We start from the raw sequence: 19,593 nt of genomic DNA on the forward strand, positions 1-19,593 counted from the left end.
ATGATCATATAAAGATTTAATCTAATAACCAGAATTTAAGGGATTTAACCTTGTGCTATGAGCTACCAAAAAAAGTAAGGGGATGTAAAATAATGTGGTGATACCACTCTGTTACAACTGAGGCACTGAGGATATGATAGAGTACAGAAGAAGGTAAAAGCTATTGATTAGGAGGTTTTAGTGTGGTGGTGAAGTGCATGGTGTCTGAGGCAGACCATTTGGGTTCAAATAGTGGCTCTGCCACTTACTAGCTGTATAACCTTGGCCAAGTCCAATTAATGTTTCTGTGCCTCAGTTTCTTCATCAGTAAAAATGGGATAATAATAATAGTTAACCAGTTATCATAAGGCTAAAATAAATATATCTAAATTGTTTAGAATAGTGACTGGCTCCTTATAAATTATATTGTGTTAGTTTTTGTTTGCGTGTGTGTGTGGTAGGGGAGGAGTCTCGCTCTGTCATCAGGCTGGAGTGCAGTGGTGTGATCTCAGCTCACTGCAACCTCCGCCCCCCGGATTCAAGCGATTCTCCTGCCTCAGCCTCCTGAGTAGCTTGGACTACAGGCTTGTGCCACCACACCCAGCTAATTTTTGTATTTTTAGTAGAGATGGGGTTTTACCATGTTGGCCAGGATGGTTTCTATCTCTTGACCTTGTGATCCACCTGCCTCGGCCTCCCAAAGTGCTGGGATTACAGGCGTGAGCCACTGTGCCCGGCCGATTTTTTTTTTTTTAATTCAGGCTGAAATATATTAAGGAAAATTTATTGGAAGGCCTGGAACTTGGGCAGGGTCTTGAAAACAAGCTAAGATCTGGATAATAGAACAGAATGGGAGTGACATGTTTGCGGCACTTTCGGGAGCCCAGCTGGCTTGCGGAGGATTTGAGTGTAGGGAAAATGGACTGAGTAGGAGTCTGATTATAAGGGAGTCTTAAAAATGTGCTCATAGTATTGGAAGATACATTTTCAGGTCATGAAGTGTAACCATCCTACCACAGATGAGGATATTGAGTCTTACAGAACTCACATGACTTGTCCTCAGGATAGAGTCACTGCAAGGGCTCGTGTGGGAACCAGAAGTAGAGCCCAGTCCTGAGTCTTTTCTTTCTTTCTTATCTTTCTTTTTTTTCTTTCCTTTCATCTTCCCCTCCCTTTTTTTCACTGGGGATATCTAGTTGAATCAATCTCATAAGTGTCTTAGTGATATGTCACAGCAAAAGTGCTAAGAGCTGTCACCAAGGTGCTAGAGGCGGAAGAGGCATCCGGACAGCTTCAGAGAGACAGACACCCTTGATTGGACTGGGCTGGGAAAGCCAGGCAGAGAGAATACAGGTTCTTGGGGAGGGCAGTGAGATGCAGCAGTGTTTAAGGACGATTATTATGCAAGCTGGTGCATTTTGAATTAGAGACTAAACACACAACGGACAGAGAGGCTGTTGGATGGATATGACAACAATAACAATGACATCACTTTTTAAGAGCCTATCTTAGTTTCACTCAATTCTCCATCACAATCCTGTAGGGAAGGCGTTGCTTTTCCTATTTTACAGATAATGAAAATGAGGCTAACAGAGATGAAGAAACTTGTCTAAGGTTATTGTGCTTGGAGGATGTCCTTGTTTTGTTACTGATGCTGTTTTTTTTTTTTAAATCATGCAAAAATTCTAACTTATAAAAAAGTACAGAGAAAAATACAGTAGAACCCTTACTGCCATATATGTTTCAGACATATTTTTAAAATTCATACTATATTACAGATAAAGTTTCCATGTACCCCTTCTCAAACTCATTCCCCTTTCTTCCCCCTCAGAGGTAATCAATACATACTCTTACATGAGTGTGCATCCTTCTCACCAATCTTCCATTCATTTATTTCTTGGGTAATCTATAATTAGTAGATAAATATGTGTCTATATATGGATGTATGATGCCCATTTTGCTCAGTCAATATTATGTTTTTGGGATTTTACAATCATTCTTTTGAACTAAGACATGGTCTTGGTTGAATATTGACGAATATTTAGTTTTTTTCCAGTTTTCGTTATTTCAGACAATGCTCTGTGCCCGTCATCGTATGCCTCCTTGGGTATGCATGCAAGAGTTTCCTTAGGGTCTAAGTCCCCAGGAGTAGAACTGTGGTTCATGGGCAGATGGACATCTTCAACTTTACCCACAAGTGCCTACAAGTTACCAGTCCTCAGAATTACTGTCTTTTAACTTCTGCCATTCTGATGGGTTATAAAATCCTGTCCTATTATAGATTTAAATTACTTTTCTCTGATAACTTGTGAGCCTGAGAATCTTTTTACATGGTTTTAACCAAATGAGATCGATTTAGACATCCTCTTTGGCAACTGGTTATTTTCATTTAACAAAATACCCATGTGTATTTTGGGTCTCTTTCTGTAGAGTTGGTCTTCCGTATCCATGGCTTTCGCATCTGTGGATCCAACCAACCACAGATCAAAAATACTTGGGGAATAAATGGATGGTTGAATCTGTACTAAACATGTACAGAGACTTTTTTTCTTGGCTTTATTCCAGAACAATATAGTATAACAACTATTTACATAGTATTTACATTGTGTTAGGTATTATAAATAATCTAGAGATAATTTAAAATATATAGGAGGATGTGCATAGGCTATATACAAATATTACTCCAATTTATAAAAGGGACTTGCCCATCTCTGGATTTTGGTATCGGCAGGGAGTCCTGGAACCACTCCCTCACAGATAGCTGAGCAATGATTATATTTATATGTTCATAGTACATATGGACATGGTACATAGTATTCTAGTATCTGGAGGTGCCATGATATATTTATTCAGTCACCCAAGGGTGGACTTTGGGATGTTCCCAGTTTGTTTGTTTGTTTGTTTGTTTGTTTTGGAGACAGTCCTGCTCTGTCGCCCAGGCTAGGATGAAGTGGCACGATCTTGTCTCACTGCAACCTGCACCTTCCGGGTTCAAACGATTCTCATGCCTCAGCCTCCCGAGTAGCGTGCGCCACAATGCCCGGCTAATTTTTTCCACTTTTAGTAGAGAATGGGTCTTATCACGTTGCCCAGGCTGGCCTCGAACTCCTGAGCTCAGGCAATCCGTGCACTTCAGCCTCCCAAAGTGCTAGGATTACAGGCGTGAGCCACCCCTCCCGGCCCCAGTTTGTTTTTTTGTTTTTTTGTTTTTCAGACAAAACTTTAACTGAAATTTTATATATATAAATGAAATAATTGATAGGGTTGGGTGACAGATTAGATACGAGGATTGAAGGAACAAGAGAAGCCAAAGATTAAGGGTTCCTCTAACAACAGCTAGCATTTATAGAATGCATATCATGAGCCCATTTGTGCTAAACACTTTACATGTATTATCTCATTTAATCTTTATTGCAGCCATGGTAGATGCTATCATGATCCCATTTTGAAGGTTGCAAATGAGGCTTTAAAAGTTTATATTATACCCATTTGTTGCATCTAGTGAGTGGTGGAGCAGAAAACTCAGGCAGTCTGACTCCACGGCTCCAAACCCTGTTTTTATCCTGGCTCTAAGAGATTTATAGTCTCCTAGGTAATAAATGGGAGTCGTTTTAGTTATAGAAATGGGGCCACTGGAAAGGAAAAATCTTTTGCAATGGATAGGTATTTTTGTCTGTGTTTTTAAGATGAAGAAACCAAGGTAAGGATCCATTAAGTGACCTCATTTCCCCAGTTGTTGGGTTTTTCTTCCTTTTGTCCAGTGCTCGGGGACCTGACTTTAACCCTTGTTCTTACAAAAGTACAGTTTAAATACCATCTAATATAGTTCAAAGTAAGAATAATGCTTATAAAAATCAAAATTATGGTTAGATTCTTGGTTCTGATTCGGAGATCATCAAATAACGCTGTTTTCCTCAGATTGATTTGCCTTGGACTTTTTAAATGATGAACTATAAACCCTCGGGTTAGAATAGGTTATAGCCCTAGTCATTGTTTGGCTATATAGTGCTTCGTACACTGAACATTATAGGATAACCAGTTTTCCAGTAAAAAGGAAAACAGAACGGAAGCAATTAGACAAATAATGCCTCGAAAATATTATTCAGGTGAGCGTTTCATTATTGGTCCCTTTCCCTGCCTCATGTTAGTCTTCGAAGCCTCTCCTAGGCATACTCTTGCTTGGATCTGAGTAGTTTATGAGCCATGAAAGAGACAAGGAAATTGATCTCAGACTCTCAATATGAAATTCAAGTAGGCTTTTATTTCTATAAAGTAGATGGCATTCTGGGAATTGTAGTTCCAAAAAAAAAAAAAAAAAAAAACACAGACAGTCAAAGCTTGCCTTAAAACCAAGGAAAATTTCTTTCTTCTTGCTTTTATAATCAATAATTTTAAAAGCTGCCTGACAAATCACTTGAGTCCTACACTTGTGTTTTGATGTTACTAGAACCTCCTCAAAGCAATTATTCCCTTGTATCTGACCAAAGTCAAGCCATAGTTCAATGTATATGGATGAGAGAAAACCTTTTACTTAATGGAATTTGGAGCAGCATTGACTGTAGCGAATAAATGAAGAGTGGAGAGGGGATCTTCACGTGATAATCCTTAAACCCCACTCCAGAACTGGCCTTATGACACTCAGCACTCACGAAGAAAGAGATCTGTGTAATTCCTAGAGCATTAGAAACAACCTCTTCAGTCCTGGGGACTTCTGAAACCTTGTATATTAAAAAAAAAAAAAAAAAAAAATCAGAGAGCAGCCATACAGTACTTTATGTGTGTGTTTAATAAGGGTTTGTTAACAGGAATATTTATATAATTAGCTACCATTTGTAAAACTCTTTGCTTTATCTCATTTATCCTTACAAGAGCCTCTTGGATAGGCATTATTATCCCCATTTTGCAGATAAGGAACTGAGGATCTGAGAGCTGCATAGGTATATGTAGTTACTAGATAGTAGAACTGGAAATTAAATTGACCTCTCTCCAAACGCCAAAGTCTGAGCCACTAATTACACGTATCTAGATAGGTAATCAAGGATTGAGCTGATAAAGGATTCTATTTCACTATCTAGTAAAAATTAAAACTATGACAATTTCAATACAGATTAAACTGAGGCCAGAGTAAATATGCATGTAAAATGATAAGCTTTAGGAAAGTAATAAACATTTTTAGAGGATATTGTGTCCTTAGAGTGGATAGACATTAATTATATTTTCCTTTGGGCTGGGAGTTCATGGTAGCCATATTCTTCCGCACTTGTCCTGGGAAACAAATGTTTTCATGCAGTGAGGTCTGCAGTGCTTTCCTCTCTGATCACCTCAGACCATAACCTCCACAAAAGGGCCCATATTCTGTCTAAGAAACCACCTTGTATTAGAAATTAATAGGAGGGAGATAGGCACATGAGGAATTACTAAACTGAGTATTCAGAATTGTCTGAAAGTGAAAAAAAGGGGCTCCTAATAATCTGCAATTTTTTTTTTTTTTTTTTTGAAATGGAGTCTTGCACTGTCGCCCAGGCTGAAGTGCAGTGGGGCGATCTTGGCTCACTGCAACCTCCACCTCCCGGGTTCAAGCAATTCTCCTGCCTCAGCCTCCCGAGTAACTGGGACTACAGGCACATGCCACCATACCTGGCTAATTTTTTGTATTTTTAGTAGAGACAGGATTTCACCGTGTTAGCCGGGATGGTCTTGATCTCCTGACCTCGTGAACTGCCCACCTCAGCCACCCAAAGTGCTGGGATTACAGGTGTGAGCCACCGCGCCCGGACAATAATCTGCATTTTTATTGTTGTATATAATTGTTAATCTCAGATGCTTTCATGTGTGTTGTTTCTGATTAATAATACGAAAGCCAGGTGAAGTATTGAATGATGACTTCTAGGGCTTGAAGAGTGGCACTGGATAACCAAAAGATACCACAGGTAGAGAAAGACTTAGGGAAGACCAAAACTCAGGATTTTCATTTCCCCCAAATTTCCCAAGCTGTTTTGTAGAATGCATCGGGAATATTTAGGCTGAGACTAGACTACCGCCTCTCCATAGGTGGTGTAGAGATGTTTTTCGTACTGGGTAGGAGATTAAAGAAGCATCTGAAGTTAGGTCTAATATGCTAGGACTATTGAGAACATTCTAGGAGCTTTCAGGAGTCAACTTTCATTCCCATTGATTTCTAGCAACATTCATCCACATTATTTTCTGTTGCCTTTTATTAGATTTTCAATTTCAGGCCATTGTTTTGTCAACCTCTTCCAATACATTACACTACCTGCCATGTTCTAGAAGTTTCCATGCAGTACTCTGGGAGTAGCTACTAGCACTTATTTGTTTCTGATCACATGGGAATAGTTATATCAGAGGAGTGACTTTTTGTTGCAGGTATTAGTCATTTCTGTTTTCTGTTCATTCATTTACTCACAAACTATGCTTTAGTTAAACCCCGACACGCTCCTCAGAGCAGGCATGGTGCCATCGTAACAGATGAGCAGTCATAGAGGGAAGTAAAGGGTGTGCATGGGCATGAATTGTGGCTATTAAAGGCTGAGTCCCCGCCAGAAATGCTAACGCCATAGTGACTCCTGAGGCTTGTTGCCCCCGGAGACAACCACTAGTTCCTTTCTAGGTTATTTCAAAACTAGGATGCATTATTGTGTTAAAATAAGTACATACATGAGTTCAAAACCTCACAGAGTGTGATTTATTCAAATTTAAATGACATACAAAGCTGTGAGTTTATCAAGAGGATCAAGAAGATTGTAACAAAATTCCTAAAGGGATGCTTTAATTCATGACCTTTGCCTTTTCATTTATTTCTACTCCCTGACAAGTTTGAAAATATAGAAAACTTTAATGTAATTTTTTAATATATGGAATTAAAAATAAATGATTTTCCCAACACTTCCATATATTGCTAGGTTTTGCCTGATAGACCCAATGCAACTAATAAAGTAATGGATTATTAGAATTGTTAGGGCTCAGAAAGGTCAGCCCATTCCCTTTATTTATTGTACAGAGGAGGAACCCAAGACCTAGAGTGGTGGAAAGACTTGCCCAAGCTCACATGACTGGTTAGTGGCAACACTTGGACTAGAACCCAGGTGTCAAGACCACTCCATTGCCTTCTTATGATATCACAGCTGCCTTGCAATTTTAATGCTGCTAAATCTGGCATTTAAAATATAAGAAACTTGGCCGGGCATGGTGGCTTACATTTATAATCCCAGCACTTTGGGAGGCTGAGGCGGGCGGATCATTTGAGGTCAGAAGTTCGAGACCAGCCTGGCCAATATAGTGAAACCCCGTCTCTACTAAAAATGAAAATTAGCCGGGCCTGTAATCCCAGCGATTTAGGAGGCTTAGGCACAGGAATCGCTTGAACCCAGGAGACGGAAGTTGCAGTAAGCTAAGATGGCGCCATTGCACTCCGGGATGGAGCAAGACTCCATCTCAAAAAGCAACCAAAAAGCAAAACAAAACAAAAAACATAAAAAGAAGAAGAAGAAACTCTACCTAAAGAAAGTGTAAGAACCTGCACATTTTATAAATCTAGGTCTCTGTCTCTTAGCTATTATTTTGGAGAATGAAAAAAAACACTCGAGCCTTCCTTAGAAAATGTCTGGCATGAGCACTGTAAACTCTCATTGAATGAGAGGAATTATGTTTCTGAATACTGTGTCATACAGCATTTCCCTTGTGAAGATGCCGCCTTGGTTTCACATGACATAATCTTAATAGAAGTGAGGTACTAGAATTTTACATTGCAATTACAAACATGTCTTCTTTAGATAATTTTCATTTAACTCACAGATTGTTCTTGAATCAAGACTGGTACTATTAAGAACCCAGGAGAAATATCTGGTGTTTTGCAGTCACAAATCTGTTATCAAAGAAAAAAAAGGACTTCAGTTGGAATTATCCAAATTGTGTATTTTTATAAATAAAATTCACTAAATAACAATCCAGCCCCTTTAGTGTGTTTCTATAGACAGTCTTTGACCTTCATTTCATTAAATCATCCTTTTTTCTATTCAAACGCTTAAATTCTTAGCAAAATAAATGCCTGCATTAAATAAAATTTTCTGGATTGCAAATAACCTTCACAAAGCATTTCAGTATATTTGTGGAACCGTTTTATTTCATATTTACAAAAGTGAATTTTTAATCTTTCGGATTTATTTCATTTTATTTACTTAAAAGCTGTTGATAAGAAGATTAAGGCGAGCATAGAATTCAGAAATCCTTGGAAGCAATGATCAGTTTTATAGTTCTTTAAAGAAGCATTAAAAACTTTACACTTAAACAAAAATTGAATTTGCTGTTCATATGCATAAAAGATTTAATGGCATATAAATTGGGAATAATTATTCTGTTTAAAAGGATTAAATTAAACCTAAATCAATAATAACATGTGCAGTTTCAATTTAACTGCCTACTTAAAATGAAGTGACAAATAAATAACAGCTAAATGATTAATAGCAATGCTTTTATTCACCTCCTCAACAGGCAAAATGGCCAGTTATTGAATATTTTATTGTGAGTGCAAGGGATGTTAATTGTACTAGAAACATGCTCTAATTTTAGTAATTTTTTGATTGAATACAATGTTGAATATGAAGCTCTTCATTAAATGGAGATTTTATTTTATTTTGTTTGAAGTTATCACAGTAAGTACTCAAATATGGTCCATTAAAGCCAGCAAATATCATGGCATATGCATGTGAAACCGTCCCCCACTCCCTTCCTCGCTGCCTCCATTTCTAACCTAGGCATCTAAAGAGCAGACCCCGCATCTGCTGTCTGAACAGTAACAAAAGAGTTGTGTACTCATTTTCTGTGTAACCTTTCTATCAAATGGGGAGGAAAAGAGGTGCATGTTTTGTGTGCAGATGATTACTGATGAAAGGGCACTTCACACTCATTTTGTCCCAGTGTGTTGACCTGGACCACAAACACAATGGAGCTTCCAAGCACACAAGCCCAGTACAATGGGGTTCTTCAGTATCATGTTCTATTTTGACCATTAGATTTGTTTCTGTGAAGTATTACAGCTTTCCAGGCTCATGATTTTGCAAAACATAACCTCCTATTTGTCTCCACATATGGTTTCCATCCAGAAAGGGGAGAAAGGGGATGTTTTAAGATAGTCTTTTCAGGTGTAAATGGTGCAACATAATTAAAACTCTTATAAGAGCCACATCTTCAGGCTCTACCCTTATATATACACATTCTTAGAGTTTCTCTGATTCAAAAACATTTTTCTCAGCCAGAGCAACTCATTTCCTCTAGTGTGTTTCTAAATCCTTTGTACTTTCTAGGTTCCACTTAAAACATCAGTCTTTTCTTTAATGGGTGATATTGCTTCTACAGCCATTTAAGAATGGAAATTTGGCTTGAACCCAAGCGACTGAGGTTGCAGTGAGCCGAGATCGCACCACTGCACTCCAACCTGGGCAACAGAGTGAGACTCTGTCTCAAAAAAAAGGAAATTTGCTGAGGCTAGAAATTACAGCTTTTACAGAAGGTCTAAAATAATTTAATTCTCTGAGTTTTACCTTATTCATCATCTTTCAGCAATTGTTCAAATGTTTCATCATGTGAAAGTACTGACGTTTCTTAATCCCATTCCCTAAACTGTGGTTTGGCCATTCTCCACTGTGCCTAAGTCGTGATTAAACATCTTTAAAACTGGAGTTTTAAAGAGAAAAATCCCTTGAGATCCATCACCAGAAGCATAATACACAGCAACGGTGTTATGTCACAGGGACTGAATGTGATGCACAGCAAGCAAGGCTAGTGCTGGAGCTGTCTGACACGTGCTTCTACAGCCAGTCCTCATGGAATCCTTACTGTGTGCCAGGGACACAGTTCCATGCATTTAGATTTCTATTTTTTTATTTTTTATTTATTTTTATTTTTTTTTTAGACAGAGTCTCACTCTGTCACCCAGGCTGGAGTGCAATGGCACAGTCTTGGCACACTGCACCCTCTGCCTCCCGGGTTCAAGTGATTCTTCTGCCTCAGCCTCCTGAGTAGCTGGGATTACAGAAACGTGCCACCATGCCCGGCTAATTTTTGTATTTTTAGTGGAGATGGGGTTTCACCATGTTGATCAGGCTGATCTCAAACTCCCGACCTCGTGATCCACCCACCTTGACCTCTCAAAGTGCTAGGATTACAGGCGTGAGCCACCATGCCTGGCTGCATTTAGATGTATTAATTTGCATAATCCTCTCAATAACACTGTGAGGTAGGTACTATTATTTTTTAAAAATTTATTTATTTTTATTGAGACCGGGTGTCACTGTGTTGCCTAAGCTGGAGTGCAGTGGCACAGTCATGGCTCACTGAAGGTTCGACCTCCTGGGCTAAACCATCCTCCTGCCCCAGCCTCCCGAGTATCTGGGACTACAGGCGCATGCCACAGTACCTGGCTAATTGGTTTTATTTTATTTTATTTTTGTAGAGAGGGGGTCTCTCTGTGTTGCTCAGGCTGGTCTCAAACTCTTGGCCTCAAGTCATCCCTTTGCCTGGACCTCTCAAAATTCTGGGACTACAGACATGAGCTACCACACCTGGCCAGTACTATTATCCCCATTTTATTGATAAGGAAACTGAGGCACAGAAGTTAAATAACTTGCCCACATTCACATAATCTTGTGGCACCAGGAAATGAATGCAGATAGTCTAGGACCCTTGTTCTTAGATGCTCTGCTGTACCATTTCTCAGAACCAAAATAATCCATATTATCATACAGAGAAACAAAGCACTACAATATTACATATGACGGAAGGAGGTCTATAGTCATGACTGTAGAAACTATGTCCTTATCAGCTGATGCTGGTTAAATACCATGACCAGTATGAGTGCACCAGTTTTCTTAGCATAACTGCAGAGATGGAAACCAGGAAATCTATTTCCTTAAACTGAAGACTACCTAATTTTTAAAAACAGTGGGCATTACTCAGTTATTTATTTTTTTCATGAGTCTATCATAGGATCATAGAACAATGGAGTTGGAATGGACTTTGCAATATCATCTAGCAACTGAATGTGGAAATAAGAGGCTAACATACTTTTGTGATAAGTCACATCCTCCTGTTTTAAATACCCATAACGTCCTGTATTTCTTTACGCATCTAATTCATTAGTTGATGACTATATTACAGTTGGTGCATAAAACCTGTCCTCCTCATTGAAGAGTAAGATCCAGCAGCCTGCTTCTGTTTTCCTTGCTGCTGTACCTTCTGTGCCTAAGATTCTGCCTGTATGTAGGGAGGTGCTCCGTGCATATCTGTTGACTGGCTGATCCATTCGCTGATTCACATAAGGCAGACACCGCAACTCACTTTCTTCACTGTCACCTATGGGAATAGCAGCAGGATACAATGCAGCATGATGTACAGGAGCCCGATCCAGAGCAGACTGCCAGGCTCTGTGACCTTGGGAGAGATACATAAGCCCTCTAAGCCTCAGTTTCCTCGTCTGTTAAATGGGGGTAATAATAGTACTTCCCTCAACATTGTTCCAAGGAAATAAACCTGAAGACTCACGACAAACATTCCCTAGATCATCAAACAGTAACATGTGCTGTCTTTCCACATCTCACTCCTGTGTGAGCAGCAGAACAGTGATCCCCAGTGTTGTCACCTGTGGAAGGTGGCCGGCCCTGCTCTAAACAGTACAAAGTAGAGGATTACCTGTTCTAGGCCTTCCAAAAAGGACTTCATAGCCTCTGTAGATAATCCCTTCCAGAAACTCCTCACTTTGGCTGTCCCAATGTTTTTACATCTTGCTAAAATCTTTGCTTTCTAATTAACTCTCTGGTTAATTTTGTTAAGCCCGAGGTGCTTCAGGAGTTTGCAACGTCCCTCGAGATCTGACCTTTGCTTACCCTTGAGCTGTGCTCCTCGACCTGCCCTCCTCTCACCCTCCATTTTGTCCACACAGAATTTGTTCCGTGAAAGCACCACATTGTCTCTGCCTCCACTCCTTTTTACATGCTGTTCCCTCAGCCTAGCGTAGACTTCCTGCGCTTCTTAGCCTTAGCTCTGAGCTACGCCGGCACTTCCTCCAGAAGGCTTTCCCTGACCTCCCAAGATAGGACTGGATGTCCCTCTGTGTCCTGATGGCCCGGTGCTCCTCATGAGAGCGCACATCACTCCAAAGTGTCAATTGCTGTTTCCTGGTCTGTATCCCCCACTAGGCTGTGCGCCCACCGCTTCACCATCTACCACTATTCCTGTAGCTTCATAAGGGCTCAATAAATAAGTACCCGCTGAATCAATGAATGAGCAAATGAATTAAGAAAGTTAAATTCAGTTTTTTTCTTTCAGCACAGCATAAATATGGGAAAATAGCACCTTTCTTTACAAAAAAATCTGTATTTACTTGAAGATAATAATTGAGCTTTCTCCCCCACCTAAACAACCACAGTTGAAACTTATGTTTAATTCAGTACAATTCATATCCCTGCTCTATGATGCTTAAGGGTCAAGTGAAAGGCAGGGACAGGAAACACCGTGAGTTCCTAGGACAGTACATCACTTGGGAGAAACCTCCCCATCAAAGCCCCAGAGGCAGGTGACCCTGCAGGGCAGGGAGGGGTTGGGCGTCCCATCTTCTAACAAATGTGGACCATTCCCATTTTGCTGAAGGAGAAGAACATGTCTCCTCTCTTGTTGGAAAAGGAGGAGCCACTTATTTCAAGAAGTTCCTCATCACAATATGTGAACTAAAAAATTCAAAGTGACAATTCAGCAAGGCGCGACAGTTTTGGCTTTTTGCTCCAGTTTTTGCTTTACATCAAATCAAAGAAACCCAGGTCCACATTAAGAAAAGTAAATTAACATTAGGGGGGACCATTAGTTTGTTTACCCAGCATACAATTATGTCCTCTGTAAACGGGAATATCAAATAGCATAAAAAGCCTAGGTGATTTACATTTTCTTTTTGATTAGAGGGTTGCATCTACTGTATTCAAGGAAGGAAAATCTCTCCCATTTAGCTTTTTGAAGATCAAAGAGGCCATTAAATATGCCATATTACCAGCTTTTTTTTTTTTTTTTTTGTTAAGACTGGGGGTGCTGTACAAATTGAGATTGTCGTGGGGAAAAGGGAGACTTTATTTTGGGTCACATGAACTGATTATAGCCTAGTTCGTTTTTCTCAGGCAGGACCGTCTGCTTAACCTTTTCTTCAGATAGGCCCCTCCTGCAGTGTCCAGTGCATTCTGACTATCGACTGAGCTACGTGTGCATAGCTGACAGCCAAGAGGCTATGAACCTTTCAGTGAGCCATGATCTGGTCTGATTTGAAGCCTCAGGGATCTTTCTGTAGTACATTAGATACACTCTACAAAGACAAAATGAAGTGAAAAGCAAAATCACTGAAAAGAAGAATGAACCTATATAGGTATTCAGTCAAGAATCCCGGAGGGAAAGCAAGGTTTTATCTTGACTGAATACCTATATAGCTTCATCCAAAGCAAATGTTGTCTAGGCAACAATTCACAGTTCTCTTTCTAAACAGCCAGATGTCTATACAGTCATGCATTGCCTGATGACAGGGGTATGGTCTGAGAAATTTGTGGTTAGGTGGTTTCAACATTGTGGGAATATCATAGAGTGTACTTATACAAGCCTAGATAGTACAGCCTACTACACACAATTTGTACAATGTGTTACTGTACTAAACACTGTATGGAATTGTAATACAGTGATAAGTATTTGTGCATCTAAACATAGAAAAGGTACAGTAAATATACAGCATAAAAGTTTTTAAATGGTACACCTATATAGGCACTCACCATGAATGGAGGTTGTAGGACTGTACGTTTCTCTAGGTGAGGCAGTGCGTGAGCAGGGAGCAAATTTCAAGGCCTAAGACATTACTGTAAGCTACTGTGGACTTCAGAAATACTGAACACTTCAACTCCTCTACATTTATTTTTAAAAATATTTCTTCATTAATAAATTGACCTTAGCTACTGTAACTTTTTTACTTTAGGCACTTTTAATTTTTTTTGACTTTTTCACTCTTTTGTAATAACACAGCTTAAAACACAAATACATTGTACAGCTGTATAAAACTTCTTTATATCCTTATCTGTAAGCTTTTTTCTTTTTCTTTTTTTTTTTTTTTTTACTTTTTAAACTTTTTTGTTAAAAACTGAGACACCAACACACATATTAGTCTAGGCCCACACAGGGTTAGGATCATCAATATCACTGTCTTGCCTGTCCATACCCTGTCTCACTGGAAAGTCTTCAGGGGCAGTAACACACACGGAGCTGTCATCTCCTAGGATAACAAGGCCTTCTTCTGGAATCCCTCCTGAAGGACCTGCCTGAGGCTGTTTCACAGTTAACTTTTTAAAAAATAAGTAGGAGTGTACTCTAAAATAATGATAAAAAATATAGTGTAGTGACTGGGCACAGTGACTCATGCCTGTAATCCCAAAACTTTGGGAGTCTGAGGCAGGTGGATCACAGGAGGCTAGGAGGTCAAGACCAGCCTGGCCAACATGGCAAAACCCTGTCTCTACTAAAAATTTAAAAAATACAAAAATTAGCCAGGCATGTTAACACATACTTGTAATCCCAGGTACTCTAGAGGCAGAGGCACGAGAATCACTTGAACCCGGGAGGCAGAGGTTGCAGCCAGCCAAGATCACACCACTGCACTCCAGCCTGAGCGATAGAGCAAGACTTGTCTCAAAAAAAAAATTTTATATATATATATATATATATATATATATAGTATAGTGTATTAGCCTGTTCTTGCATTGCTACAAAGAAATACCTGAGTGAGACTGGGTAATTTATTTTAAAAACAAAGTTTAACTGACTCACAGTTCCGCAGGCTCTACAGAAAGTATGATTCTGGCATCCGCTTGGCTTCTAAGGAAACCTCAGGAAACTTACAATCATGGCAAAGGCAAAGGGGGAGCAGGCCTCTTATAGCAGAGCAGGACCAAGAGAGAGGGTGGGAAGCTGCTATACACTCTTAACCAACCAGATCTCACCATAACTCACTCACTACTCAGTACCAAGGGTGGATGGGGCTAAGCCATTCATGAGAACTCTGTCCCCATGATCTAATCACCTCCCACCAGGCCCTACCTCCAACATTGGGGATTACAGTTTGACATGAGATTTGGGTGGAGTCACAGATCCAAACCATATCATATAGTAAATACAAAAGCCAGTAACATAGTTGTTGATTATCATTATCAAGGATTATGTGCTGTATATAATTGTATGTGCTACACTTTTATAGGACTGGCAGTGCAGTAGGTTTGTTTATATCAGCAGCACCACAAACATAATAAGCAACACATTGTACTATGATATTCCAAGGACTACAGCGTCGCTAGATGACAGGAATTTTTCAGCTTTATTACAGTATCGTAGGACCTCAGTCGTATATGTGGCTTGTCCTTGACCAGAACATTGTTAGTCAGTGTATGAATTTTATTACCAGCCAAAGCGTGAAACACAGTTTTATCTTCACCAGCTAAAATACTGAGTCATTATTCTTGTACATAAGTAATTGCATTCATTGAACCACAGTGATTATTGGTTTAACATTATAGACATTTGTTTTTCAGTTGTTTTCTGACACTTAAAAATTAATTATCCCCCATTTTTATTCCATATTTCAATGAACTTGGACAATTAAGGCCTTGCGCCCTTATGTGTAGTGTGTGGGTCTAATTGGGGCCCGGGATCTGTCTTTATGTTTATTAATTAATTTATTTATTTTAAGAGACAGGGTCTCACGCTGTCTCCCAGGCTGGAGTGCAGTGTCATGATTATAGCTCGCTGTAGCTTCTAACTCCTTAGCTCAAGCAATCCTCCCTCCTCAGCCTCCTGAGTAGCTGGGACTACAGGTATGACACCATACCCAGCTAATTTTTTTTAACAGTTTGTTGCAAAGATGGAGCCTCACTGTGTTGCCCAGGCTGGCTTTGAACTCCTTGCTTCAAACGATCCTCCTGCCTCGGCTTCCCAAAGTGTTGGGATTACAGGTATGAGCCACTGCACCCTGTTGTGATTTGTGTTTAACATACAGATAATAAAAGGAAAACTATAGGAGAAAGACTGAGGTTGATTTCAAATAAAATGATCAACTGACTATAAGGAGTGAATTTATTTTAATTAAGGACTTGACATTTCTCTTCTGCCTTGGGCAGGCAACAACCAATAGAAGACAAATATTCAGACCTCCGCTATGACCCAAACTGGAAGAGTAAGAAGGAGGAAGGTCAGCTGCTGTCTGTGGAAGCGTTGCCGGAGTCCCCGGACAGCTCTTTAGAAAATCTGCCTTTGGCTCCCGTCTACCCTTCCCAGGAGACGTCAGTGGAACTCGCGGGGGGAAAAGGTGAGCAGAAAGAGAGTCCACAGAGTGCAGCTTCTTTACTTGGTAGTGAATTTTTAAGCCCAAACTATGAGCATGGTGGCCGTCGCAGCAAGCCGTTTTCAGAGCTGAGCGACAGTGACCTGGAGGAGAAGTCGAGCAGCCTTTCTCAGTACGGGAAGAGCTCAAGTTCACATAACGAGGTTTTCCTGCCGGGATCACGTGGCCCTCGGCGAAGGAAGTCCAAACAACATTTTGTGGAAAAAAACAAGCTCACTTTGGGATTACCCACCCCTAAAATGGACTCTTATCTTCAACTTCACAATAAAAAAAGAGGAGAATCTTATCCAGAACAGGTACGTAGTGGCTACTTTGAGATGTCTTCTGAAACATTAAACTAGAAGTTGCGTTTGTTTGCAATGTCTAGATACCACTTCCTTTAGGATGAGGATAGCAGCCACCTAGCTGGGTAAAACAAATGCTTCCACAGCATACCCTGTATGTTTATGTTTATGTTTATTCCACAAATTCTTATGACCAAAACAAAAGCCACCAATGGTTTACAGTGTAATTGCTACAAGTCAATTATTGCTATAAGTCAATTATTATATCCAAAATTGCTATAGTTGCTATAAGTAATTATGAGTCCATTACTATGTCAGTTATTATATCCAAAATTCTCCATTCAAAGAAATCCAGAACTTTTTAAAACTGCGTTTTCCAAATGATAAAATATAGAACTGAAGCATTTGATTCCCTGTGTGGATTACCTTTGTTACCACCGCAGCAGAGGTTTTCAACCCTGTTAAATGCCCCAGCACATTCTGGTTAATGTGGAACATGCCCCAGCTCACATACAGAAGCGATTCTCAGCTCAGATTCTTTTTTTTTTTGAGACGGAGTCTCGCTCTGCCGCCCAGGCTGGAGTGCAGTGGCCGGATCTCAGCTCACTGCAAGCTCCGCCTCCCGGGTTCACGCCATTCTCCTGCCTCAGCCTCCCGAGTAGCTGGGACTACAGGCGCCCGCCACCGCGCCCGGCTAGTTTTTTGTATTTTTTAGTAGAGACGGGGTTTCACCGTGTTAGCCAGGATGGTCTCGATCTCCTGACCTCGTGATCCGCCCGTCTCGGCCTCCCAAAGTGCTGGGATTACAGGCTTGAGCCACCGCACCCGGCCTCGGCTCAGATTCTGTATACATATTGGGTGGTCGGGGAGAGGGTAGGGTACAACATAAGGTGGGGTTTTTTTTTTTTTTTTTCAATCTTCAGATGTTTCTATAAACCCCATTGAAAATCACATCATTTGTTATTGTCCTGTGTAAATGGTATGATATAATTAAACATTAGTCTCTTTATTTATAAAATTGGGACAGTAATAAATGCCTTCTCTTCCTCATCAGATCATTTTGAGAGTAAATTCTCTCCCACATGATAGATTCAAAACCTTTTGGAGCCAGTAAACTTAGTTCTATTTCACAGGGGCACAGAAAGATCTTATCCGCCCACCTCCTATGGGTATGTCCAGGGATACAGGCCAAGAATGGGGTTAGAATTGTAGAGCCCACCACTCTTACTGGAAAAAGAGCTTGATATTTATCACGTGACCTCTAACGTGAGGTCATTTTCAAATACAAAGGAGAGGTTATTACATTAAATGTGGTTGCCCTTAGACCTGTTCCAAATCCCAATTGGTATTTTTTTTTTTTAACATACTCTAACCTGTTCTAACCTCTAAGCATTTTCTAACGGAACAAAATAGATGAGGTGGATGAACATTTGTGGTTTTTATTCAGAGACTCCCTTTTTTGTCTTAAAGAATTATGTCTGGTGGTGCGTTGGCTCATGCCTGTAATCCCAGTACTTTGGGAGGTCGAGGTGGGAGGATCACTTGAGGCCAGGAGTTCAAGACCAGCCTGGCTGACATGGTGAAACCCATTTATACCAAAAATACAAACATTAGCCGGGTGTGGTGATGCATACCTGTAATCCCAGCTACTCGGGAGGCTGAGGCACAAGAATCACCTGAACCCGGGAGGCGGAGGTTGCAGTGAGCCGAGATGGCACCACTGCACTCCAGCCTGGGTCATAGAATGACACTCTGTCTCAAAATAAATAAATAAATAAAAATAAAGAATGACGTCTGGTGAGATTTGGGCTTAAAAATACTTTAATCAAAAAATAAAAATAAAATTCAAAAAAAGAATTATGTCACATCTTTGCCATTGTACTAATAAATGAAATAGGTGTAGTATATCTAGCTGAAATAGTTTAAAAACTAGGTGAATTCAAGCAGTTTTTAGTATTTTTACCCAATTTTAGATGTTAATATACTCTTGTTCCATAAAACTTACATGAAATTTTGAATTTTGCTTGATTGCTCATTTAAAAATGTAAATAAATTCAACAGTCCAATATCTTTGAAAAAAAATTTCTATTGAGACAGGGTCTGGCCTTTCACCCAAGCTGCAGTGCAATTGCACGATCGTAGCTCACTATAACCTCAACCTCCTGGGCTCAAGCAATCCTCCTGCCTCAGCCTCGGCGAGTAGCTGGGAACACAGGCATGCACCACCACATCTAGCTAAATTTGTTTTTAAATGTCTTTGTAGAGATGGGAGTCTCATCATGTTGCCCAGGCTGACCTCATACTCCTGGGCTCAAATGATCCTCCCACCTTGGCTCCCAAAGTGTTGGGATTACAGGCATGAGCCACCATGCCTGGCCTGAAAAATGTTTATAGCCAGTAATTTATCCCAAACTAGGACAATATTTTTCATTACTAAAAAGTGTTCTCAAAAGAAGCTGATCCGGAAGGAGAACATTTGGGGTTTTTCTTCATTTAGAAACTCTCTTTTTCTTCTGAGGTCAAAAGAAATAGTTCTATTTCCAATAATAAAAGGGAGAAATATTTATTGTGAACTCTTTAATTGTTGATTTATTAATCGCTAGTTTTGTTAGTAGTTATAAGTTAATTTACTAAACAATATTAGGGCGTATTAATTGTCAGTGGTTCCGCAGCTTAATTTTCTTTTCTTTGTGCCATGGAGGAAAGTTTATTTAAGTTCTTATATTACTCTCTGAAGGGGCCATTGACTTTTCCCAACACTTTCTCCAAGTTCAAATATCTAAAGACTAATTGTATTTAAAATTGTCCCTTTACCATTTTCCAACATATATGTACTTCTTGCTCCTACTATTACTATTATATATATATATATTTTTTGAGATGGAGTCTCGCTCTGTCGCCCAGGCT

At 39.9% G+C, this 19,593-nt stretch overlaps 1 protein-coding gene and 1 long non-coding RNA gene across 11 annotated transcripts in view; one reads left to right on the plus strand and one right to left on the minus strand.

Annotated features, from left to right (window-relative positions):
* The window catches only part of LOC107127457 (uncharacterized), a 29,335-nt gene extending 14,422 nt beyond the window's left edge, over positions 1-14,913 (minus strand). The window contains exons 1-2 of the long non-coding RNA XR_006692110.3: positions 14,836-14,913; positions 7,790-7,861 (exon numbers count right to left, since the gene is read on the minus strand). This is a non-coding gene — a long non-coding RNA (uncharacterized lncRNA). The remainder of the gene's footprint in view (positions 1-7,789; positions 7,862-14,835) is intronic.
* Positions 1-19,593, plus strand: part of JHY (junctional cadherin complex regulator) — a 70,505-nt gene that overhangs the window by 4,001 nt on the left and 46,911 nt on the right. For all 10 annotated transcript variants that reach the window (XM_015435842.4, XM_005579968.5, XM_074015481.1 and 7 more), the window contains one exon: positions 16,179-16,698. In XM_015435842.4, the coding sequence (XP_015291328.3) occupies positions 16,179-16,698 (520 nt within the window). The remainder of the gene's footprint in view (positions 1-16,178; positions 16,699-19,593) is intronic.

The sequence above is a fragment of the Macaca fascicularis genome, chromosome 14, assembly GCF_037993035.2.
Source record: "Macaca fascicularis isolate 582-1 chromosome 14, T2T-MFA8v1.1".
NCBI classification, from domain to species: domain Eukaryota; kingdom Metazoa; phylum Chordata; class Mammalia; order Primates; family Cercopithecidae; genus Macaca; species Macaca fascicularis.